This window comes from Natator depressus, chromosome 11 (assembly GCF_965152275.1).
Source record: "Natator depressus isolate rNatDep1 chromosome 11, rNatDep2.hap1, whole genome shotgun sequence".
Lineage (NCBI taxonomy): Eukaryota > Metazoa > Chordata > Testudines > Cheloniidae > Natator > Natator depressus.
The window spans coordinates 62,133,822-62,160,244 of NC_134244.1; the positions used below are offsets into that span (position 1 = coordinate 62,133,822).

General features: G+C 41.1%; 1 protein-coding gene across 7 annotated transcripts in view; it reads left to right on the top strand.

The window, feature by feature from the left end:
* Positions 1–26,423, top strand: part of ADAM23 (ADAM metallopeptidase domain 23) — a 173,524-nt gene that overhangs the window by 84,055 nt on the left and 63,046 nt on the right. For all 7 annotated transcript variants that reach the window (XR_012641489.1, XR_012641490.1, XM_074968004.1 and 4 more), the window contains exons 10-15: positions 6,876–6,947; positions 14,666–14,832; positions 19,946–20,030; positions 20,552–20,642; positions 22,378–22,426; positions 25,086–25,185. Coding sequence is in view for 5 of the 7 variants with exons in the window: in XM_074968004.1 (XP_074824105.1) it covers positions 6,876–6,947; positions 14,666–14,832; positions 19,946–20,030; positions 20,552–20,642; positions 22,378–22,426; positions 25,086–25,185 (564 nt within the window). In the remaining 2 variants the exon portion in view is untranslated. The remainder of the gene's footprint in view (positions 1–6,875; positions 6,948–14,665; positions 14,833–19,945; positions 20,031–20,551; positions 20,643–22,377; positions 22,427–25,085; positions 25,186–26,423) is intronic.

The following is a 26,423-nucleotide window of genomic DNA, read 5'->3' on the forward strand; positions in this document are numbered from 1 at the left end:
CATCAGAGCAACATCCCAGCTCCAGTTGGGGTTCGTACGCACTCCACCAGAGCTCTATCGACGTCAGTACATTTCTCAATAATGTACCCATCGTAGACGTTTGCAGGGCGGCTACCTGGGCCTTGGCCCATGTGTTTACCAAACATTATGCCCTGGAACAACATTCCTCTGCCAACACTCAGTTCGGACTCTCAGTGCTATCCACATCAACGAAGATACTCTGAAGCCCCGTCTTCCATTGAGGGGTACTACTCCATAGTCACCTAAAATGGAGCACCCACAGGGACACTCCTCGAAGAAGAAGAGAAAGTTACTCACCTCGTGCAGTAACTGAGGTTCTTCGAGATGGTTGTCCACTACCCTCCCTCCTCTCCTCTACTTCGGAGTTTCACACCGACTCTCTGGGGTAGAGAAGGAACTGAGGGACGGCTGGCTGCGCAAGCTAAGTAGCTGCCTACCGCGGCCAACCGGGGCACTGCTACTACAAATCTCCGATTACAAGCGCAAGGTGCCAAGACACCTAACGTGGAGTACCCACAGGGACAACCATCTCGAAGAACCTTTGTTACTGCACAAGGTGAGTAACCTTCTCTTTTGCATGGTCTCCCTGGCCTCCATCATTCCCTTCCTGGATCTGGGTGACTGGTATGCCGCCCTCGATTTAGAGGATGCATACTTCCATATTTCAATTTTCCTGGAGCACCAGCACTTCCTCCACTTCGTGTTCGGCCAGTGCTATTTCCAGTTCACGGCAATGCCCTTTGGTCTATCTGAGTGTGTTCACAAAGTGTATAGCACCAGTGGCTGCTTACCTGCAACGTTGGGGAGTCCAAATCTACCCGTACCTCGATGATTGGTTGATAAGGGGCCGGTCCTCAGATCAGATGTGGAGGTATCTCAGTCCGGTCTGTTGCACCTGTTGAGACCTGGGACGACTAATAAACGAGAAAAAGTTAACCCTGACTCCAGTGCAATGCATAGAATTTATCGGGGTGGTACTTGACTCCCCTCGGGCCAGAGTCATTGCTCCTTGAGAATCGATTCCAAGCCCTGGTGGACCTCATCTCATCTCTGCTTGCCCAAATGCTCAACACCACCCGCACGTGTCTGAGACTGTTAGGTCACATGGCGGCATGCACGTATGTGGTCCGGCATGCGCAATTCCACCTCAGACCCCTACAGGCGTGGCTGGTGTCAGTCTGTGTCCCCAATTGGCACAGCATGGACGGGGTGCTCAGGATTCCAGACAGAGTACTGTCGTCTCTCGCTTGGTGGCAAGATCCCTCATCGGTCCTGGAAGGAGTCCCCTTCGTGGTCCCAGTCTCATTGGTGACTCTTGTATCTGACACTTCAAACCTGGAATAGGGAGCCCACCTGGGCAATCTCAGTACGCAAGGTTGTTGGTTCAGTCACGATCAGTCCCTGCACATCAATGTCCAGGAACTCAGGGAGGTTCACCTAACCTGCCAGGCCTTTCTGCCTTACATACGAGGCATGGTGGTTCAGATCCTGACAGACAACATGGCCACAGTCTTCTATATCAACAGGCAACATGGAGCCAGGCCATCTGCCCTCTGCCAAGAAGTCCTCCAGCTCTGGGACTTCTGTCTGCAGCACGATGTCAATCTCGTAGCTGCTCGCCTCCCGGGGCCAAGAACATTTGGGCAGACCGCCTCAGCAGGACACTCTCATCTCGCGAGTGGTCCCTGCACCCGGAGGTGGTCAGTTCTGTCTTCCACAAGTGGGGTGGACCTATTTACGTCCAGGCAGAACAGTAAATGCCAAGTTTTCTGCTCATTTCAGGGCATGGACAAAGGATCCCTGTCGGATGCCTTCCTGCTCTCGTGGTTGGGGGTTCTGATGTATGCCTTCCCTCAGGTGCTATTGCTGCCCAGGGTCGTCATGAAGACAGGGCAAAGATCATCCTCATAGCGCTGGAATGGCCGTGCTAACACTGGTTCAGCAGTGTTGCCTCTTGGTGGCAACCCCGTTTCAGCTGCCGCTTGGGATGTATTTGTTGTCCCAGAACCACGGCATTCTTCTGCACCTGCACCTGGCGGTGCTGCATCTGATGGCTTGGCTGCATAAATGTGCAGGTACACCAGTGTTCGGCTGAGGTTCAGTGAGTCTTGTTGGGAAGTAGAAAGCTCTCCATCAGAGCGATCTACATGGTCAAGTGGAAGCGGTTCACCTGCTGGATTGTGGATAAAGGTGTCCGCCCCGAGTGAACTTTGTTGCAGCTCATTCTAGACTGCCTCCTGCATCTCAAGATCCCGGGCTTGTCCCTTTCATCAATCAAGGTCCATTTTGCAGTCATCTCAGCCTTCCACCCGCCGTTCGACGGCAGGTCAGTTTTTGCTTAGGATATCACAGCCAGATTCCTTAAGGGCCTTGAGAGCCTCTACCCATAAGTTAGGGATCCCGTGCCTCCATGGGACTTGAATCTGGTGCTGTCGCAGCTCATGGGTCCCCCCTTCGAGCCTCTGGCTTCTTGCTCCCTCCTTCTCCTTTCCTGGAAGGTTACATTCCTGGTAGCAGTGATGTCAGCCTGCTGGGTATCTGAGATTTGTGCGCTCACCTCAGAACCAGCGTTCCCTCTAATTTTTCCCACCCGTGTGCGGAATGAATTTTGTTATGTGCACCAATAGGGAGGTGAGGTGTGACACATCACCTCTATACTGGTGTACATAATAAAATTCATGTGGCAGGGGTGGGGTTGAGGGGTTCAGAGTGTGGGAGGGGGCTTAGGGCTGGGGCAGAGGGTTGTGGTGCAGGGGGGGTCAGGATCCAGATCACTCTTTTTTAGTGACCTATCCTCTTAAGTATTTACCACTCCCCTATTATTTGTGTCATTTGCAAACTTTACCGGGAGTGCTTTGTTTTCTTCCAGGTGGCTGATAAAAATTTTAAATAGCGTAGGGCCGAGAACTGATCCAGTTAGAAACACATGTACTTGATTCCCTGTTTACAATTATGTTTTGAGACCTATCAGCCAGTTTTTAATATATTTAATGTATGCCATGTTAATTTATTACCTTTTTAGTTTCTTAATCAAAATGTCATGTAGTACCAAGTCAGATGTCTTTCAGAATCATAAATATATTTCCTCAACACTATTACCTTTATCAGTCAAAGTTGAAATCTTACTTAAAAAAAAAAAAGAGAGAACTTAGTTTTGACAAGATCTATTTTCCTTAAATCCATTTTGACTGGCATTATTTATATTACCCTCTTTTAAGTCTTTATTTATCGAGCTGCATATTAGCTATTCCATTATTTTGTCCAGGATCAAAGACAGTCTGACAGGCTTGTAATTACCTGGGTTGTGCCATTTACCCTTTTAAAATATTGGCACAACATTAGCTTTCTTTCAGTCCCCTGGAACTTCCACAGTGTTCCAAGACTTATTAAAAATCAACATTAATGGTCCAGAGAGCTCCTCAGTCAGCTCTTTTAAAACTCTTGGATGCAAATTATCTGGACTTGCTAATTTTAAGACTGTTGAAGGTTAGTAGTTGCTTTTTAGCGTCCTCCTGAATCACTCTTGAAATGGAAGGTATTCATCATCATAGGATAAAAATACATTATATGTATTTTGAAAAAAGCCAAACAAACAGAAATGTATATCAAACACTTCCTCCTTTTCTGCATTATTATTGACAGTTCTGCAGCATCTATCTAGTTGCATTGTCTAGTCCTTTTGTTCTAGATATGCATAAACTACAACTTATTGTCCTTAACTCTGCTGGCCATAGATTTCTCCTTGTGTCCTTTTGCTCCTCTTACCAATTTTCTACAGTTCTAGCTTCTAATTTATATTAATTTTTTTTTCCATTTCTATGTATTTTTTTATTTTTGACTGCTGCTTTCACTTCATTGCTAAGCAAGGTTTTTTGTTTGTTTGTTTGTGTTTTAAATACTAGTATAGCCTTCTTTCTCAATTGGGGAATTGTGGGTTTTTTTGAGCATCCAGTAAAATATTCTTAAATATTTCCTGATTATTGTTCAGATTTTTCTTTTTAAATTATTTCTTCCGGCTGATTTGGCCTATAATTGTTTTCAACTTAGAGACCTGGCCCTTTTAAAGCACCAAGTATCCATATGACTGGTTTGGACTGTATTCTGTTTGCACATAACAGATGTAATCAAGCCTTGAGCACTTGGACCTAGGCAGCTACTAATTTTTTAGATCTGTGATTAATTCCTCTTTATCTGTCAAGATAAGGTCTAATATATAATTCCATTTTATTAGAAGTGACACTTTTCGAATTAGGAAATTGTCATCTATAATATTTTAAAATTCCAAGAACGTTTTACTATTGGCAGCATGAGAAATCCAGAACATGTCACTCAGATTGAATCCTCCATTTTATTCCTTACACATTATAGATAGATTATAGATAGATTCGTAAGGGAGCACTGCAGATTTTTATATACAGTATTAGATTATAGATAGATAGATTCTTAAGGGAGCCAGTCATACAGTTCTCTAGTGTGATTTGGTGAACTGTAGCCGACACCAGCCAGTACCCCATCTTGTGCTTTATTTGTTAGAACATTGATCCATAAGCATTCAAAATCATCTGCTTCTGAGTCATCAGTGACTCAGAAACGGGTAATGCCATTTTTGACAAGAAGTCAAGTTAGGTTACTTGTAAGTGTTCACCAATGTGAGTAAGGGTTGTACTATCCAGAAGCTTATAAGCATATACTTAAGAGTTTTGCTTACCAGTAGAGGGCAGATTTCTCCTGCAGTAAGATTTTACTTTGTAAAAATCCTCTTCTTACGCAGTGTTTCAGACATTGAAATGTATCAAGTATTGATAATTGTTTAATGTTTTAATTCACTTTTCATATTTTCTTAACTTTCACTCATTATAACAATGAAGACCCAAGTAAATACATTATTTCCATTCCTTATTTTTAGACTATATTCATCTTAGTTTCTATTTCTGGAACTTCTCTGGTATTTTATAATGTACTGTCAGTATGGCTCCCTGTATTCAAATATTTTAATGAAGAATGAAACACAAGAATACTGTTTTCACTTTCCACTTCCAGAAAATTCTTTCAGCTTGTTAAGGATAAAATATATGCTAGTGCTAAAGGGTTCCCTAAGGAAAAACCTCAAAACCTACTTTATTGGTGCTGGTGTATACCATTTAAGCCCTGTGTTTGGTGCTGCATGAGGTGATTTGCTAAAAGAGCAATTGCACAGGTAGGGTCCCCTGCCAGCCCTATGTGGTGTGGGAAGTGGGGATCCCAGCACTGGCTGTGCATAGGCCACTGAGGACGGTGATGTTCAAATAGGCCACAGGAGTGGGCCATGGGATCAGTGATTACACAAATCAAATGGCTTATCACCTTGTGCAAGTGGAGTGGATGGGCTGCAGCTGCTCTTTGAATCAAAGCTGATAGGGTGAAATCCACCATCTCTATGCATTTCATCTGTAATTAACTGAATGACTTGTGTGAGGCAAAAATAGCATCAGTCTGAATGAAAAGAAAAAATTGGTATACAGTTTACCAATATAATGTGGTGTAACAGCTTTCAGAGATTATTTGTGTAATGTTTAGTTTGAAAAGTAAAGTAACTGGCTGTTTAGATAAAATTGTTAAATAGTTGTAATTTTTAAATTTCCTTCTGTAAGGGGCTCCTGGCATGTCTGTTAGAGTCCAGGGAGTCTTTGTTTTACTCCCCCTGATTCAGGATGGTATTTAAACATGAGCCTGGCTTTAAGCATGTGAGTACTAACTCAGTTGCTTAGAGTTTGGCACATGAACCCTCTTGTCTCTCAGTCTCACATCGTCTACTATGCTTGAGAATGAGGCGTAGATAAGACCTTTTGGGGAACCTCATAATATGACTCTTTAGTAGCAAGACCTGTTGCTATTAAGCAATATTAGCTGAAATTCGTGAGAACTTTTTCATGGAAAAGTTTTAGCTGGTTTGTTTTGTGCAGATTTTGAGTTCATTGTACGTGACATTTTGAAGACGCAAATTTCCCTTTTTGCAGATCATATTGTAAAATGCAATTGTAACTTCACAATTTTGTTGAGTCTCAATCATCTTTGGCAAGTTTGACTTGTTGGCAGAAGGGATTGATAGACCAATATACAGAAAGTCACAAGCACATTTATTATAATATACAAAAAACTTCAGAAACATTTGTCTGCTACACATGCAACATATATCCACAAAAAGAAAGAAAATGAAAAGTTAAGCCCTCTAACAATATATATTCTCTATTTCTCCACCCTCAAACACTCACTCACCATTATCTTAACCCAGATAAAGCACTGCAAGCTTAACTCTGCTCTGTTTTCACCCTTCTGCGCATACCCTATCCTAGTAGTTGTGGGTCTTTGGTGCTGTAAGTAGGTTATATTGTGAAAGGATAAGTTGGTAAAGAGTTGTATGTAGAATGACAATTAGAGGGTGGCATCTTCTTGGTGTCAGAGTTCAGGTTGTGGTGCACTGTCAGTGGTGAATGGTATTTAAATGGTCAGGTTTAAACATGACAATTAGGGTACAGTTCTGAGCTCTCATTTATAAGTTTGAGCTCTAGAGAAAAACTCATGTTAGCCCCAATTATGTCTTTTTAAAAATTTGACTATTTAAACTCGTGAAAAGTTTTAAGAGCCTGTTTCATGGCTGAACAGTTTTTACTAAAATGTTTTGTATGCGTATATGTTAAATGTTATTGAGCCTGGCACAGGCTTTCATTTAATTCCACAGAAGCATAGACTTCAGGAGGCAAGCTGTGATCTGAAAAGTCCATTTTTTTGTGATTTCTCCCTTAGCATGTGTTAAGATTACTCGTTTTCCACGTTTCCTGAAACAAATCTAATTTCTTTTAAATTTTTTCTTTTAGTTCAAAAAACATCGTTCTTCCCATGCGTACACAAACAACTTTGCAAAATCTGTGGTAAACCTTGTAGATGCTGTAAGTATCATTATGGTTCCTGAAAACTATATCACTGAGTTGATTATTTAAGTCTTTATATGGAAAGCTGGCTTTACAGACATTAGGATGAAAATAAATGCAATCAGCACTTGTTAAATGGTTGAAAAATAATTTTAAAGTTTCACTGCAGAGGACTGACTTGGGCTGCTATGTAGAAAGGTTTCTATCCGTAAGAAACCACAGATTTATTCTTGGTATTTTCTCAAAGCTTGCAGCTGCCACAAATTTGCGCTCTGGGGGAACTCAGAACTGTGAAGGAGCTTTCCACGAGTCACTGTTGAATAGTTAAATTTAATCAAGCTTTGAGATATATAGATAGATAATCTATCTCTGTCTAATACTGTATATAAAAGTCTGCAGTGCTCCTACCTGCCACAAGTAGGCAATACTGTGAACACAGCTCATGGAAAATACAAATATCTGATGGGGGTATAACAGAAGCGTGTGAATAAGCATTTTCATTTCAGTGATATAAAAAGCCTCTTGTGAAGGAACATCTTTATAAGTGAGAGGGATGGAGAGCATTTAACAGAATTCACGTGCCTAGTACATATACATGTGATAAGAAATGAACTAGTTTTGTATGAAACATATTCTATAAACTGAAAACAAAACTGGAGATAAAATATATGCTCTCTATCTCTCCCAGTTATACATATAGCTACCGCGCACAGTTTTGGGGTTATGTGGCATACTGAAGGAAGAATAGATCTCTGTGTGTTGATCTGACACCTTCTTAAAGGAAAACATTCTCACATCTGAATAGTATCAGTGTTTTCCCCTTAAAAGCTCATATTTAGATATATTTGGCCACGTTTTGCCTTTGTATTTGCCTGTAACGGAAACCAGTAGGAACCATGAAAGTACTCTGAAACTAATCCAGTTTCAGCTATCAGTTCTGAATCAACATGACTTTTTGTATCTTGTCAGTAAATTCAGGAAAAGGAAGCACATCCAGACTTAATAAGACTGTCTGCTCCAACACACAGGGGAAGGGCTGAGAATCATCAGCCCCATCTTGCAGTAGCCAGTGTGGACGTGCAGCAGGACTGCTACTGCAGGACATTAGCAGGCATAGTAGCCATTACTAAGGCTACGATTTAGTCATGGGTATTTTAGTAAAAGTCATGGACCGGTCACGGGCAATAAAGAAAAATTCATGGCCGTGTCCTGTCCACGACTTATACTATAAATTCCCCTGACTAAATCTTGGGAGTGGGAACACTGCTGGAGGGGCTGAGGAGCCACTGCTCATGGGGGAAAGGGCCAGTGGCACCAGGTGCCAGGGGCTTCCGAGCAGCAGCTGCTCTGGCTGCCCGCAGGACCATTGTTGGAGAGGGGGCGGGGGGCCACTGCTTGGGGGAGGGCAGTGGCACCAGCTGCCGGGGGTAGCCACGGGACTGCTGCCAGGGGCTGCCGAGCAGCGGCTGCTCCAGCTGCCCCTTTGGCTGCTGCTCAGGTGGTCCAATGGCCCAGGGCCACCCGAGCAGTGGCCAGTGCGGCTGGTCCCGGGGCTGCTCCAGCAACGGATGGTGTTTCTGTCCCTGGGGCCACCTGAGCAGCTGGCTGCTGCATAAGTCATGGAGGTCGTGGGAAGTCATGGAATCCATGGCTTCTGTGACCTCTGTGACAGACACAGAGCCCTACCCATTACAAACTTAAAAAGCAACTTGTAGATCTGTACAATTTGTTGACCCACCAGACGCTCCCGCAGAGTAGGTGACTGCAGAGCTGAATTCTGCAATACGAAGGGGTCTGTGGAACTATTACTACATTAATGCTCTTTATCCCAGCTCTGCCCACAGTAGTACCATACTGATGCTGCTGTGTTACGGAGCTTCCATTGACCCCAGGATTTCTCCCAAATATTCTTTTGAATTTGATTAAGCTAATACTCGATACAGGGGACTTCAACACACAACTAGTAGAAGATGCTGTTTAGGAGCCATTTTCTGACATTAAATATTTGCATCTTTTTTTAATTCTGAGAGAATTACTTAATCACTGTGTCAGTAGGCTTGAGATGCTTGTGATGGGTTGTCACCTTTGGGGTGTGAGAGCCCGCTGTGCCCCTCTAAGACACACAGCTGGGCTGGCCCTGCTCACAATGCTTTGGGGACACAGCCAGCCTCACCCAGGCCCTGTTATCACCCAACACAACAGCGGGTGGTGCCATTCACACAAACCTGAGTGCAGCCAGCACACAACAGCCAATTTCCCAGCTCCCGAGGCACACATGCTCCACCCCCACTCCCCAGAGTATAAATACAACATTGTACTGTCTTACACTGCACAGAGATTTGTACAAAGTAAGCTCATAAAGTTCGCCCCTCCCTCAACGTGGAGAGGAAACGCAACAGCCCCTGCCCCTTGAGCTAAGATTCCCAAGCGCTTCACTCCAACCATACTGGTTTAGATAAAGCATAAAACAAGTTTATTAACTACAAAAGATTGATTTAAAGTGATTATGAGTGATAGGTAAAAGATCAAAGCAGATTACCTAGTAAATAAACAAAAACGCAAACTAAGCTAACGTACTAGAAGGGTAGGATTTGAATTAACAGTCTTTCACCCTGACTGATGATACAAGCAGGCTTGCAGATTCTCAAGGCACAAGCTGCACTTGCTTTGCAGCTTGGGATCCCCACCCCCGTTACGAGTCCTTTTCTTTTGGAGCTTCGCTTAGGTGTTCAGTTGTGGGGGAGTGAAGAACAACCAATGATTTCACTCCGTGCCTTATATAGCTTTTTCAAATGGCAGGAACCTTTTGTTTCAAACTTGTTTCCCAGACCAGTTTGTGGAAAAATACAGGAGTCCAGAGTCATGTGGTCTGGTTACATCCCTTGCAGAGTCATAGCAGCCATTTCTTACAGCTGTCTGGAGCATTCTTAGGAAGGCTAAGCTATTCCATAGCCCATTGTCTTTGTTGATGACCCATTAGCACTGTCTGGCTTCTTCATTGTTGTACCTGAAAGGCTGGCTGTGGGTGTTTTCCAGAGTAAGCCCATTAGAAATACAGATCCATAGTCAATATTTATGACTTCAGATATAAAAATGATACATGAATGCAAATAGGATAATCATATTCAGCAAATCAGAACTTTTCCAATGAGACCTTACATGACCCATCTTGTACAAAGTGCATCATAATTATGTCATAATCATACAACTATGAAGAATATGGGGTGCAGTGTTACAATGCTAATGCAGAAAATGTGCAGCAAAACTACTGCAATTTCAGCTCCATTGTAAGTTTGTTGTTATGTATGCCAGAACTGTGAGAAGGTGAATTTGTTACACATCAGCACTAGATAATGTAACAGAGCTAGTGCATTCTAGTATCATTGACTATGCAGTACGGTTAGTTGAAGAGTCTCATTGCTGTGCTATCTAACACATCCAAACTTACTTAGGATGCATCTGAACAACAGCTGAGAGGTGTAATTCCTGGTTCAGGTAGACTTACATGCACTAGCTCCACTTGAGCTAGCCCACTAAAATTAGCAGTGTAACTGTGGCTACATGGGTGGCATCTTGGGCTAATTGCCTGAGTACAATCCAACCTGACACCCTGGGTACATACTTGGACAGTTAGCCCAAGTCTCCACCTGTACCGCCATGTCCACGCTGCTATTTTTAGGCACTAGCTCGAGCAGAGCTAGTGCATGCTATGTAGATATATTCTTAGTAGATATTTGTCCCCAGATTCTTAAGTGACAGATGACTATGCAGTCCTTATAGGTGTCAATGTTCATGAATTTAATGTAATTCCAAGAGCATACATGTGCTGTCTGAATTACAGGCAAAAAGTCGATTTTATATGTGTTTAAAAAATGATATTACACTCCAAAGGGGATAACAAAGACATAACTTGATTTATTTGAGTATAAAAAACTTTCCATCACAAAGGTCTGAGAGAGAAATTTCTTTGCTATAGATATAATGATTAGTCTCCTGGGGGCTGTAATAGTTTGGGGCTTGGTGTAGGGGCAGTTGGGTGGTGTTTAGTGGTGTAAAATATACAGGAGGTCAGACTAGATAATCTGATGGTCCCTCTGGCCTTAAAATCTATGACTGATAGAGGTCATTGTCACTTCCTTATTCAGGTCTAAACATACCAATCTTCTTTTCCAGGTGTTCAAATAATTATTTACAATTGTGGAATTTCCTTTCTCTCTCTTTTTTGATCTTCAACAAATGCATTATAATCCTGTTACACCCATCCTTTTAATTATTTAACTTATTCAAAGCCACTTCAGCTGATGAGCAGGCCAGATGTAAAATGCTGGCTAGGCTTCTATTCTTTGTATCACAACTTTTTCTTTATGCTAACATAGACATTTGTTAGAACTAGCAGCCTGTATCCATGTACATTTGTTAGACCTGCAATAGAGGTCTTCCTACAGGATGGGGAGCAGGCAGATACCAGATGCAGTGTTGGTATATAATAATGTAAATGCTCTTTATTGATTACAAACCAAACCTTACTCATTCCACATTCACACCCCAAACATACTATATATCCCAACACATTCAGCTATAATTTATTTACAGTAAAGAAATGTGATGAATCATATTTGTGGCATATATGTTAGGATTGTTTTGTGCACTTTATATTTCCTCTTGTATTTTTCCCACCAGTTAATTCAGTTCTTTGAGGTTGGTGAATAAAGCTATGAATACAATTGGTAGCAAGACTCTGAGTCAGACTCAGTGGTATTGTGTGGTGCAATTCAGTCCAGTATAGCGTGGAGGAAATACCACCTAATCTTTGATTTTATTTGTTTAATATATTGTACATAAAATGTCATGAAGTATATTGCGTAGTTTTTAAGTGAATACAAATATAATGCATAAAAATATTGAAGTGCCTTGGAATGTTTTTCAGTAATAATGTGAAACAGCCTATAGTTGCAGAGAGAGTCCTATCTGAGCAATCATTTGAAAATATGGACTATTTCTGCATTATTATGTTACACATCCCCAAACAAGAGGTACAGAAAGATTAAATATACAGTACTGACTACATAGGAAAACAAAGGACAGAGGCAAATACAGTTCAACCCAAGAAAATCTCAGAGTTCCTTCCAAGTTAACATTGTAGCTAGCTCTGTGCCTATGTGAAAGTTACTTATGAAGGATGTTGGAGCCAACAGAGCTACTCCTTTTTTGGCCTGACACCAGTCGACCCTCAGGATAGCCATTTGTGCCGGCTTGTATAGGATGGTACAACAATTCTTTTTTCAGCATGCAGCCATGCATAGACATCCTTGTGTAACCACTTGCTCTGTGACTCCTCCACTAAACCCTAATACTGGTCTTAAATTATACGGAGGAAGGAACTTTTGCTGGCCCTGTGCACCATAGATGAATGTCATCCTCTGATGTCAAGCACCTAGTGGCATTGTTAGACTCCCCAAATGCAGGGATAATTAGGACCAGCGTTCCTCCATCCTCTTCCACACTGGGCAGTAGAATTAAGATGACATAGGGAAAGCTCATTCTGCATCACGCTAAAGATTGCTACAGCCCTTGCACTGGCATTGACTCCCCCAGGCTTTCATAGGAATTCTAGCTAAATCAGCTAGAATGCCTCTGGGAACTCCTGCTGATGAAGAACCCTTCCAAAACACCCCTGCCACCTCAATATGGACTTTGATTGAGCAAGCAGGGTATGACTAGCTTAATCTGTCTGTAAAATATATTGTACTATAATAAATTTTCAGTAGGATGAGTTTTAAAAAGACACAGACTCTCTATTTTCTTAAATTGTTTTTCCTTGGTATTTTTACTGTGCTTGATAGAACTCATTTGATCTCTCATTGCTTTCTGTTTTTATTAGTTCTCTTGGTTTTCTCCCTTTTTGCTTGTAGTTAATTTCAGAATAATGATTTTTTCAGTCCGGGAAGTCAGTGAATGTATCTTCAGAAGTATTTGGACCAATTCTGCAGTAAACGATGCTATTGTGTGTCCCTATTCTGGCTGCCAGTGGCCATGCACACCATCCCACCCTTACAAATTAGCACTGATCAGTGCAGGAATAATTTGCACAGTGGGTTTTAGCAAGAGTGTACACCAACTGCTGGATGCATAAACATTCAGGCTCTGTCCACTTTTCCTTTCATGAAGGGCCTGTACCGAGGTGTCTCCATTTATTTTAAAGGGAACCTGAAATGTAGCAGAAAGTTTCCTCCTTGCATTTCCCCTATGGATCCAGAGGGCATGGCTGTGTTTCTTGCTGAAGTGTACTGGTTACTGGCACTTCAAGAGTACCAGGTCCTTACGTGCCCCCTCTCCACCTACTCACGATATCTATCTGCTTCAGGAAATAGAGTAACTCCCAGCCATCAAACATCAGCTAAGATTTTATTCATCTGGCCTTACTGGATTTCCATATTCTCATGATATTGCTTTTGGCAATCAATAAATCACCCTCTCACAAACGATGGATCATATATACTCTCACTTGGCTCCTTTAGAAAGAACACATTATCACAAGACTTTTCTTGATATGCAATTCCTTCTTGAAAATCTTTTCTGGAAAAAATTAAACTTGTCTGGTTGATCTCTCCTGTCCTTGTGCTCACTGCCTGTGTTCCAACCTGTGTGTTGCCTGCTGACTCCTTTTAGGCGTAAACAGGCTGATGTTCCATCAAAAGGGCTAATGTAATTGTTGATTTATTCAGCGGATGCACCCATCATAGCTCAGTAGGCAGAATAGTTATACATTATATTGGACATTCTAGGTGTAATTTGATGAAAAAATTAAAAAGTGTATTTGTAAAAATATATGGTGACTCCTGGAGATGCTCTTTGGTAACTGTTTGTATGCCATATGAATTAAAAATCAATCACTTTAAACATTGCTGATTCTATCTGGGTAGTGAGTCCTCTTCATCTGTCACCTTGGCCCTGCTTTCTAATTGCAGACAAACAAATGTGAATGAGGAATATAAGCTCCTTTGCAAACTTGCAAGTCTTGAATATGTTATAGAAAATAAAGTACTTTAAACTCTAAATTATATAGAACATTTATTCTATCACTGAAATAAACCTTTGTGAACAAAGATTACTTATATCTTAAAGTTATGTTAATAAATGTTTAGGGCCTGATTCTCATTTACACTTATACCCATTTACCCTGCTTTGACAGGACAAGGTGCCCTTAAAGTTGGTGCAAACAGTATTTATACCACTGTTGCAGTGTAAAGAGGAATTAATGTGGGAGTGAAGTGGTCTTAGTGTAAATGAGAATCAAACTATATATGTGAATTAAAAAGTTTTTGATAGAACTGTTTTGGAAAAAACAGCGCTACTTTCCTTCAAGTTGATTGAGGATTGGTGTGACCTCTTCTTTGGTCATTGAGATCAATCAGTGTATCTTTAGGAAATTTCTATGGGGAAATGTAGATATTCCTGTGTAGTGATCAGTTACTAAAATGATCAGACATAAGAAACAGTAAAGGGGAAAAATAGGAGGTCAAAATTGGAATTTGTAAAATGCATTTTGTCCTCTAGAATAGTAAATTTAATAAAATAAGATTAGCAGATTATAGATTTTTAGGCATATCAGCTAACTATTTCCCCATGTTTCCCTCTTTCTTTATCCTCCTTGTCCTTCCGCTGACTCTGACTGGCTAACTGTGCATGTCTGACCCAGTGTTCTACTCCTGTGCCTGTCCTGTCTCTGTCCCCAGATATACAAGGAACAGCTGAACACCAGGGTGGTTTTGGTTGCTGTGGAAACCTGGACAGACAGGGATCGGATTAACATTCGCCCTGACCCTCTGCAGATGCTTCATGACTTCTCCAAATATCGACAGTACTATATCAAACAGCATACTGATGCTGTACACCTACTCTCGTATGTACTATTAGATGATGGTTTAATCCATTAGTTTTTATACATGTAGAATGTCTGCTTGTCTACCAGCCTTCCTCTCTCTTTTATTCTCTGTCTGCACGTCAACCAACCTTTGCCTATAGCTGCCAGTTTCTGTTATTTTAATCTAGTAATAGTCCTGTCTACAGTGTGCAGCAAGGTATATTACAGGCATACCGATGTGTATTATGAAATTTTGAAGCCTGTAGAACTATTATTCACTTGTAAATAGAGCCCAAACATTTACCATAGTGTGCTCTAGCCATATCTTTCATGAAATCTGATTAGATCTTAGATTAGAGTAGATTTGATTGATTTGATAGTTTGCTATCTTAAAAAAAACTACTTGTATATGCAGCTTATTTATCAGGGAACATAGCCCACTAGTCTCCTGAATGTTTTTCTACTGATGACCATGTGATAGTTTTTATATTGTGTATTAGATTATCTTACATAGAGGTTCCCATGGTGGGGCCAGCAGACCTCAAAGACACCCTTGAGGGTCCCAGATGGTGCTGCTATACTCCTATGGCTGAACTCAGTGCAGCTACAGGATTGAGTAAACATGGCTATTACCGTGCCTGTTATACCAATAAAATAAAAACCAGCAGGATCTTATTAAAGGGGAAAAGGCAAAATGCCACATTTATTGTGAATACAGAAAGAATCATAGTAAGCAGTTATATATAGCTATAACATTCCATTCCATTTCATATTTATTCACACATTCATTCATACACACACACACACACACAGGTTCTGCAAGGTTGTTATCATAGTTACCAGCCTTAGAGTTGCTCATGCCAAGCCACTGGCCAGATGGCCTGGACATGAGGAGGGAGCAGGGCCTTGTCAGATGCACATCTGATGCTCCTGGAAGTTGGTTTGCAGAATCAGACCCCAAAGTTCTCACTTTCTAGAGTCCATTTTTATAGGAATTTCTTCCTATGCCAGTCTATGAGAATTGCTTCATCATGCTGTTGCTGAATCAATCAGCAGATGGCACATTCCTGACGGCCCCGTGCTGCCAGATGTTATCTTGTTCTTTGGTTCTCCCATCCTTGAGGCTGTTGGATGGATTCCAGTCTGCCCTCTGGGGGTCCTCTGGTAATTTCCACTTGACGCCTTCTTCAGCCGATGGACACTGGATTTTAGGCTGGCACCTCCCTGATCATTCAGTTGTTATCCACACCAAGCATCCATCCACATACATCCTCTATCTCTATTTTAATCACAATTGTTAACAAAGCGAGATGAATACAACAAAAGGGCGGGGAGTCTCTGGGTGCTATTTCTGTTACAGAGTATTGCTTTGAGTCTCTCTCTGTGTGAGTAGTTGTTGTTACAAAGAATTGCTTTGAGAACAGACTCTGTCTTAGAATGTACTAACGCAATTAGCAGCTTGCAAGTTTCACACATAGAGGGAGAGAAACAGTACCAAAAACCAAGAGACCTCTTAACTAGTAATACCCTGGAATTTAAACTATGGGGAATCAAACTCATTTGTGATTTTAATAAAGAACTTCTTTAATATGATCCAACATGCCCTTGAGGAGGTTTGACCCATCAACCAGCTCTGCAATGTACCATCCTCCTTCCAGTGAGTAGCAGGAGAGGGCAGAACTGAGGGTGCCCTCTACAGGAATGTTCCAGTGACAATATTTTACTCATCCCTATGGCTGCACTGAAATCAGTCATGGAAACTCATGGAGGTGCACATGCTTAAACCGGAAATGAATTTGGCCAGAGAAGCTATGCATTTTGGGGCAAATCCTACCTGCATGTCTGTGGGCACAGAGAGGCCTCTGGCTAGAAAACTACAATGTTTTCGCTGCACATAGCTGGGAGGAAGAGGAGGATTTGGGGGGGGGCTCATAGGGTTGCACATCCATTATGCAGTTCAGAGCCCAGTTCTGCAGGGGCTCTCTGGTACAACAGTCTGGAGGGGACAGGGTAGGGGATCTGTCCATATGCACATCCTCAATTTTATTCTCATCTGCTGAAGGCAAATGCTAGGGGTGCAGAAGCTATTCCAGCCAGTAGCTTCCAGTGGCTTTTTCTGCCACTCTACAATCTGGGCAGGGATGGTGTGAATTCCTCCTCCTTACTCACTGATCTCCCTAGCATCCAGTCAAGATAATTGGTCTGGTTGGTGGTGTGTAGATTTACCCCTGTGTTTTTAGTTTTACATTGACTGTAGGAACCATTGCATTTGTTGCAAGTATGGGCATAGATATAACCAAAGGCTTTTAAAGATTTTCTCTAGGCACAACTCTTGTATACTTCGTTTTTGTGCCAAGGAGGAATAGTTTCCATAGTCTACTAGGGCCCAGTCCTGCAACTATTGTACATCCTACCTTCCTTGACTTAAATGGGAGTTAGGATTGCCAACTTGGTGGTAATTAAAAAATGGACAGTCCAGCAGGAGTGCTTTAACCTCCCCTGACCTGCCTCTTCCCACGTGGCTCTGCCCCTGCCATTTCCTTCCCCTCAAGGCCCTGCCCCCATCCTCTCCTCTTCCTCCTCCCCCCATCACTCGCTACATTTCCCCTCCCCCCCAGGTCAGGAGGGACTAACCTGCGGGGCTGGGAGCTGCAGCCGCCTGACGCAGGTAGGAGACGGCCCTGGCTGAGTAGGGGCTGGCGTGGGTGATGACTTGATGCCTACCCCACCCGTGGTAACTGGATTTTGTGTGTCCGGTCAGTAGATCTGACTGGACACTCGTGTCCCCTTTTTGACCAGACTTTTCAGTCGAAAACTGGGCATCTGGCCACCCTTAATGGGAGTGTTTTGTGTGCAAGGACTACAGGATTGTGGCTTTTTTATTCATGTGAAGAAAATCTTTCTTGTGGAATATGGTGCTATACCATGATTTCCATTGTTTTTTTGTGTTGATTTACTGTAATCACTGCAACAAGGTGGACACTAATTTGTTTTTCATCTATGATGTAATTATTCATAACAATCTCCTATTTATGAAGCATTTTTGTGTGCATTTTTTATAATTAGACGCTGTGCAGCTCAGTTTCAAGAATTTTATCTTAAAGATAGAATTACTTTTGTAATATTTATCATCGTAGTTCAATGTCCCACCTTTGCTTCAATGATTTTTCTCCTCCTTATAGAATGATTTGAGAGTTGCCAATTTTGGTTGGACTATTCCTGACAGTTTCATCACATACCATAATCTTTAATTAAAGATTAATCTTTAATTCCTGGAGACTCCAGAACAATCCTGGAGGTTGACAACCCTACTTACGATATTTACAGCAATATGAAAAACAACTTAATAGAACATTAAGCCAGAGCTATTAGAGTTCCACAGTTTCCATTACTCTGCCTCCTTGTATTTATGAATTACAACAGAATATTCATGGCATGATTTCATAAGATTTGTAATTGTACAAAATGTTATTTACATGGACTTATAAAAGAAATTGCATCCTTTCTAAATATTATACTGTCACTTGCTGAATTGACATATTGTATCTCTTAATTCTGTGTGGTCATGAAATAAAGACACTTGAAATTGTAAAGTATGTACACAAAAGAGGGTTGGGTTAGGGGTCCTGTGATGAGACACTCATCTGAATGTACTGACACTTGTGCAATTGAACTTTCAGATTACATTAATCTGTATTTATATAATATCCCTTAAAAGACAATTAAATGTGAAATATAATAGAAAAACTAATGGTAGCAGTGTAATTGGAACTGAAGGATGAGGTTCCATAGGAGATGAAATAATGGCTGCAGTCTGGTGCACAGAAGATATCGTGTTCTTCAGATTCATTTTTCCTTTGGAAATCTATCCAAGAACCAACAAGGGTTGGCCTTAGCTTGTGACTTCTGATAAGATCCCAGCTCATGGCAGTGTGACAGTGGGCTGCTTGATTTTTTTTTACTGTTGAAGTCATTGAGCAAGGTAACAGGAAAATGAATCATGCCCAGGTCTCCAATATAGTATTGTAGAACATTAGCATTATGATTCAAGTCAAGGCATCAAGTGCTGTACTGTATATAAAATCATTCAAAATAAAACTTATTTACAAAAAAATCCATTACAAGTAATTATTGTTATTAGACAGTCAGCAAACCTGGAAAATCAAGTATATTCAAAGGGTCATCTGTCCAAGTACTAATCAGATCCAAAGATGTTTAATGTTACAGAATTTGACATTCCTGTTTGGATTAGCAAGATCTAGTTTTTCTTTTAAGAACATCTCATATATTTGCACTTTCTGATTTTTGTTTACAGGTTGAGGGTGGGGCTAAATCTACAGAATAAGTGTCTCCTTGTTGCAAGTTTCATCTAGTTCACTCTTTTGATGTGTTCCATTTTAAAAGTGAATCAGTTACCATTGAGAATTTGTCTCTAAATGAATAGATATTAAATGAATACTAATGCGCACAACATATATTGTATATATATGGGAATATATGCGCACAACATATATATATGGGAATTTGATCTTTCAGATGACTGAATGGGTGTCCTATTGAACTTTACTGCATGAAATTTCTCATTCAACATCCTGTGTATATTTTATTTACTGTATATGCTTGTTCATAAGCTGAATATTTTTGGTAAAAAAGTGATGCATCAAAGAGCGGGCGTCAGCTTATAAACGGGTCTACACCAAAATTTGATGATTTTAAACTCTGTGAAATCATTGAATTGAATATCTAATACATTGTCGTTTTGTTTACCTGGAGTGTCTGCAGTCATGGAGCCCCTCAGCTCCCTGTGGCCGCGGTTTGCCGTTTCCAGGCAATGGGAGCTGCGGGAAGTGGCGCGCCACTTCTTGCAGCTCCCATTGGCTGGGAACGGCAAACCGCGGCCACAGGGAGCGGAGGGGCTTCGTGCCTGTGAACGCTCCAGGTAAACAAAACGTCCCGATCCACCAGTGGCTTCCCCTGACGGGCCGTTAGCCAAAGTTTGCCAACCCCTGAAATATAGGGTCGGCTTATGAAAAGGTGATACAGTTTTTACTATTTTTACCTATCCATCTTGGGGGGTCGGCTTATAAATGAATGGGCTAATGAATGAGTATATATGGTAATTTTTTTATTTTATTTTATTTATGTTCTTAAGGAATGTGACATTCCACTACAAGAGAAGTAGCTTGAGTTACTTTGGAGGGGTTTGTTCCGTGACCAGAGGAGTTGGAGTGAATGAGGTAACCCTTTCTATTAAAATGTTTTAAATGTACAATTTCCTCTTTATGAATTCACCATTCCTTATATTTGGCACTTTGTTTTAGCCTCTGACTATACCACCAAAAATGCAACAACACTGTTGAAAATCCATTGTAATTACATGGATCTAGCTATACTTCCCAAAACCTTTGCTCTCTACATACTGGGCTAAATTTTTCTCTTAGTTAGCCAGTGGGTTCCACCAGCATAACTGGGAGGAGAATTTGGCCCAATATGTGTATCACGCTAATTAGTTTGCTTTGAAAAATTTGTATTTTCATTGTGAAAGGTACTGAGTGGACCAGATTAACTGCTTGGTAAAGGCAGGTACCAGCTCCTCTGGTTTTTGTTTCTTTGGTGTGTGCATGCAGTCACACATGGGTTTGATAAAATTACTGTATATGATACTGAATTAGTAGTAAACCAGAATGAAGTGTTGCAGTATAATTTGTAGTAACTAACGGTGTACTATCTTTACTGTTATCCTCCCCTCTAAAAACAGTATGCCCTCCCATTGGCTATGGCACAGGAATTATCACAAAGTTTGGCTCAGAACCTGGGAATACAGTGGGAGCCAGCAACCAGAAAACCGAGTATGTACTGTCATTGTGCACTGACTTTCTTCTGTCCTCCTCTTTTGCTGAACATACAAGCTTTTTGTAAAGGGTATGGTTACATACAAATGTACATCGACATAACTGTAAATAACATACAGCCATTGATTTTGTTATACACTGGAGAATTACAATAAGAACCAAAACTTGATTTTAGCCAAATCGAGGCCAAATAAACCACGACCCGGTTGTGCACTCATTTTACAGTCATCAGTCTCTGACTTCGGTGACACTTTTGTCTGAGTGAAAGGATCGGATTCATAATTGATGTGTACAGTGGTGTAACTTAGAGCCTGTTATGCTAACTTAGACCTCTGCCCCCCTTGCACTCAGACTCCCTTACCTATAACTTAAGTAGAATAGATGTAATTAAGTCACATGGAATCTATGAGCAAAGGAGTCTAACTTAAACTCCAAGAAGCGCAAGAAAATATAAATTAATGTTGGATGATGGTAGTTTAACTCACATCTTTTTTTACATCTTCTGCTCCATGGCAGGTGAATTAGCCCAGCTTAAACACTACAGCACATGAGTAGAGTGGGTGTAAGTACTTCTGGGGAGCCTGATCCAAAGCCCATTGACTTCCATTTGGAGTTTTTTCCATTGGCTTCAGCGGGCTTTGGATTTGGCTCTGAGTATCTAACTTTCATCACCTTAAGTATCACTTCTGAATTTGACCCAAGGAGTCCAGGATGAGGCCCCAATTTTGAATACGTCAGACATGCTTGTCCAAGTTTTTCTCATCCAAGACAAAATATTTGTCAAAGCAGTATTCCTTTCACTATTACGTGGTCACGATTAATTAGCAGTTACCATACCATGTATCTGAGGTACGGCATTATTTCCTTTTACTTAGCACAGTTATTTCTTATTCTATCTCCAGTACTGTTGTGTGGTAACTGTTGATATATGTTGTGTACTGGAGATGTCATCAAATCCTTCAAAAAGCAGTAGAATCTAGTCAGGAGCACCTTTCCTCTCATTGTTGGGCTGGGTTAATACTCTTTTTTTTTTTTTTTAAAGGAAAAATCAAGAAATTGTATCCTTGTTTTAGGTATGTCTTGCAGAGAGTAACAAGTAAATTGAGTCTCAACGTCATTTTTGAAAGTGGTGGTAGAAGTACAAGCATTAGTAGCATTACCCAGCAGGCAGATGTAATAGCCTAACAATGGAAAAGTGATCAAGATATAAATAACATGGCTAGAAAAGAAGCAACTTCTACCAAATGACATGTGGTTATTCTGTGTTCAGAAATACTGAATGTTTGCAGAGGTATCCAGAATAGAGTATTTTTTTAACAGATTCTTGTCCGCACTATATAATTCTTGTTTTACAGATTGTAAGACATTTTTACTTTGATTAACATTACTCCTGTATTTTTAATTAACAAATAAGTCATTGTTGACTTAGATGATGTAGCTGGTATAAACCCCTTTCATTCAACCACTTTCTGCTCTATATGCAAAGAACATAAGTTGATTGATAGATTGGGATGTTGTTGTTAATAATTCAAAGCAGATGGAACAAAAATCTATCTGTCATATGCACAAGAACATTCCAGTTTTAAGGCTACATTCTGTTATGATAAACAGCCATCTGACCGCAATATATACTAATTAAAACCTTCTTTATATATAAAGTTTTATTTTTGCTGCCAGTATATTTATAACAAATTTCCTTCTTTCTTTTGTATGTTTGGTTTTGTCTGAGAAGAATGTGACTGCATAGAATCCTGGGGTGGCTGCATCATGGAGGAAACAGGGTATGCTGTAAAATCAGTAACTGAGGGCTTTGGAGATGAGATCAGAGTGCACAGTGTGACATAAGTATTTATTTGTTGAGCATCATAAATCTGTTTCAGCACTAGATGAAAAGCTAGTACATTAGCAGTGGGGACAAACATTTGTGCTGAACAACTCAAACATACAGAAATTAAGGAACATAACATTGACTCGTAACATGGGATGTTTTGATTCTAGTTTATATTTTTAGAGTGGAGTTCATGGGGGAGCTCATAGGGCTTTCTGCCTCCCCTTGCTCAGTGTCTCTATAAGAGAAGAGATACCAAATCTCTAGTTTTGAGAGAACAGGCAGCACTAATGCCTGCTGTGTAGAATGACAAAATGGAAGGGAACAAAGACTGAATGTTGCAAAACCAGATTTCATAGCTGAGCTACTTCAACCCAAACTTTCTGAAGAGAAAAAATCTGAGAATTTGTACTAACTGTTTTGGTATGTCCAGTTTTTTATTCTTAGTTTTCCAGACAGTAGTTAAAATTATCTTCATATATCTCTTCCATACCAAAAGGATGACAACATTTTTGTAAATGTTTAAAATTGTATATAGGAACCACTGTACCCACTACTGAAGTGCAGTCACTTTTGGAATGGAACAAAATAGGTATTTAACAGAACACAATAATACTACACAATAGTTTAGGATAAGTAGTAAGAAAATAACTTTTCCAATTGAAACTGCAGTGGAAATTTAGGTAAGCAGAATGTATAATCCAAACTAGAGTTTTGCCAGGATGCTAATATCTGTACTATAATAGGGTGGTCTTTCCCTTTAAGGGCCAGCGGCCAATCATCCCTGTTCACTAATCAGATGCAGCTGAAAATGGAACAGGAGTTCCCTATAAAGAGCTGCAGGAAACTGGGGGTTGATTGAGAAAGGGGCTAACTACAGAGAGAAGCTGCAGTCTCCCCCAGTAGTTGCTGGGGAAGGGAGACTCTAGATGTAGATGGGAAGTCCTGGGAGTTGTGGCTGGGTAGAAAGCCCCAGCTGGAAGGTTAGTTTGTTGTTTGGATAATAAATGAAACCAGGATGTAAGGGCAAAATACTGATTTGGGCATGGCTGATAATTCCCCAGACTGGTGAAGAAAGTTACCAGCTTACACCTACATCTGTGAAAAATGGCATACAGTGGTAAATGACTACAATGAAATATAATGCCTGAAGTTTATGGGTTGGCTTGGAACTTTTTCAACCCAAGTCTTGATGGTTTTTCTAAAAAAGAATAATCACTTTGTGTCTTACCATACTATTTTAAATAGAGTGAACCCTAAACTGTGCAGTCTGCTTTGGCCTCTCTTTTAGCTCAGAGGCTCATGTTATCCATGCAGCAAACAGTAGAACTCCAGCACTTGAAGTAACAGACATCTTAGATAAATTCAATTGGACGCTCTTCTTTAATTTTTAGTTTGTCACTTCAAATGCACTTTACAACATACGATTTCAAACTCAAAACATTATTTTTGTACACGTTTGTTCTGGGGGTGTCCTAAATATTATTATTGACTCTTGAAATTGTACTGTTATTTTTTTCATTTTGAGTCAGCACTGGCACCAGATCCCACCTTCTTTTTTTTTTTTTTTATAGTGGCAACAGCACCAGATACCTATGGTTTTGCTCTCAAGATGGAGGGTGTTTTTTTTTCAATTTCTAGCTAAATGATTGGTGAGTGTTAGTAAAATCTGAGAAAGAAGCATATCTGGGTATGAGCAGGGTTTCCTCCTTCGTGGAACAGGCCTGCCTAATTCTTTTTTTCTAAAATGGAGCTCAGGAGCTGCCAGGTTTTGTTAAATTCTCCTTTTCTAATCAACTGCTTGTGAAACTGGGGCCTAAGGTCTCATCTTTGATCCTGGTAGACTCTTCTGTCACAGCCTAAGCATGCCTTGTAGATGCTAGATCCTACAGCTACTATACTACAGAGTGAGCATAGTTCCTTCTGCTTTGACTACTCAGCCACTGGTCACTTTGATGTGAGCTGTCTGGCTCATCTATCCTTCCTCCCAGATTTGAAGTTGTCTAGCACCTAGTTAGTGAAGCATAAAAATATCCAATAGGATTCCCCCTGGATCTTTGAGTTGGGTGTTGGACAAAAGGAACACCAACTTTTTGCAGTGGAGATACCTTTTTGTGTTAAAAATTAATCCAGAGTCACTGATCTTCAACAGAGAAGGCTATCTTAAACAATCAGCAAGAAATGAGAAAGATCTGGGATGCAATCCATCCAGGAGCTGAAGTGAAAAATCAGTCAGCCTCCAAATATATGGTACCACCACATTGGATTCTTTTAGTGAGAAGGAACATGGTAACTATTCAGTTGGCATAGAGAATGTTACATTATTAAGAAGATCATAGAGACGCTGTTGCATCCTTGCTATGGATTCATATAGCAAAGAGAGAAATGTAATTTTAAAAAAATACAAAACAGTGTTAAAATGCTTGATTTTTGTTTTGTTTTGTTTTTCAAAACATGAAGGACTCCCACTGATCTGCTGTCATTGCTCTGACTGTTGTATATCTCTCTTGTAGCAAAAAAAAATTAGAGCAGCTCAAAGGAGGGTTATAATTTTCATCTCTAGTAACTGGGTTCAGTGAGGTATTTACTCAATTGATTCTTTGTCATTTTAGGGTTTACCACTCCAGAAAATTTTCAAGATGCAGCATTGCAGAATACAAAGAATTTTTACTCAGAGGGGGAGGTGCCTGTCTTTTCAACAGGCCAACAAAGGTAATTTCACTTAGAGGATGAAGCCACTGCCAGGACATCCGTTGACTATTAGACACTGCAGTGAAGATTAAATGGTTTCATTGAACCTTCCCTCAAAAGCTTTATTCAAATTCCATTGGGCTATTACAGATTTTTCTGGTTTTTACTTGTAGCTTTATGGATCTTCTTCCTCATTAGCAGTCATTTCAGTTAATAAGGATTATTCTTCTTTGAGTGCTTGCTCATGTCGATTCCATTCTAGGTGCATGAGCGCCCACGTGCACAGTCGTCGGAGATTTTTGCCTTAGCGGTATCCGTAAGGTCGGCTGTAGCACCCCCTTGAGTGCCGTGTTCATGCGTTGGTATATTAGGTGCTGCCGACCCTATGTCCTCTCAGTTCCTTCTTACCGCCCGTGATGGTTGGTCAGAGCGCCTTGTCTTACATTGCAAGATCGTTAGTGGTTCTTACAGTCCATTGTTCTGTCTCCTTTGTTGTTAGTGGATAAGTACTTAGCTAGACCTTTATGTTAAGTGTTAGAGTAGTAGTTTAGGAGTTAGAGCCCCGGCGGGACCCCAGCCTTTAAGCCATGTTCATTATGCAGCCGACCGATGCCCATTAGTGACCCCCCCCACGAAAGCTGTTTAAAGAGTTTGGGGGAGTCCCACAGAAAGGATAAGTGCAGGATCTGCAAAATGTTGGCCCTCAAACTCAGAAGGAGCAGGATATCTGTTTGAGGGCCCTCCTCACGTAGTCTGCTCTTCGTCTTACCTTGGAGCCTTCTCGATCTGACTCCATGCTTGGCGTCAGCGCCACCGGCAACGGAATCCACCTGGCATTGTTCTCCCTCCCCAGCGCCTAAGAAGCAGTTGAAGTCTATGGGTTTGCCAGGCACCGCAGAAGAAGGGGGCTTCAGGCAAAGGATCTGTGTCAGACCACGTTCCTGCCCCGGAGCTGCTTGGCAGTAGCGCTGCGGTTGGACCCTTAGTCCAGCCAGGGACCCGACTCCTGGGAGCAGCAGAGGATCCCGGCCCCTAGTAGGATCATCTGTGCCCGAAGTGAGCCTGGGGGCCAAAGAGCAAGTAGGCTCTTTTCTGAGCTCTTTTCAGTGCACGGCTCCACAGCCTTAAAGATTCCCATGTCACCCTCCATTCCGTGGGCCTACACACCACTCTGCAGGCTAGAAAGCCGTTCAGTCCCTCTCCGCCTCCATCAAGGTCCTGGTGTGTCCCTCAGTCCAGCTCCTACAGGAAGAAGGACA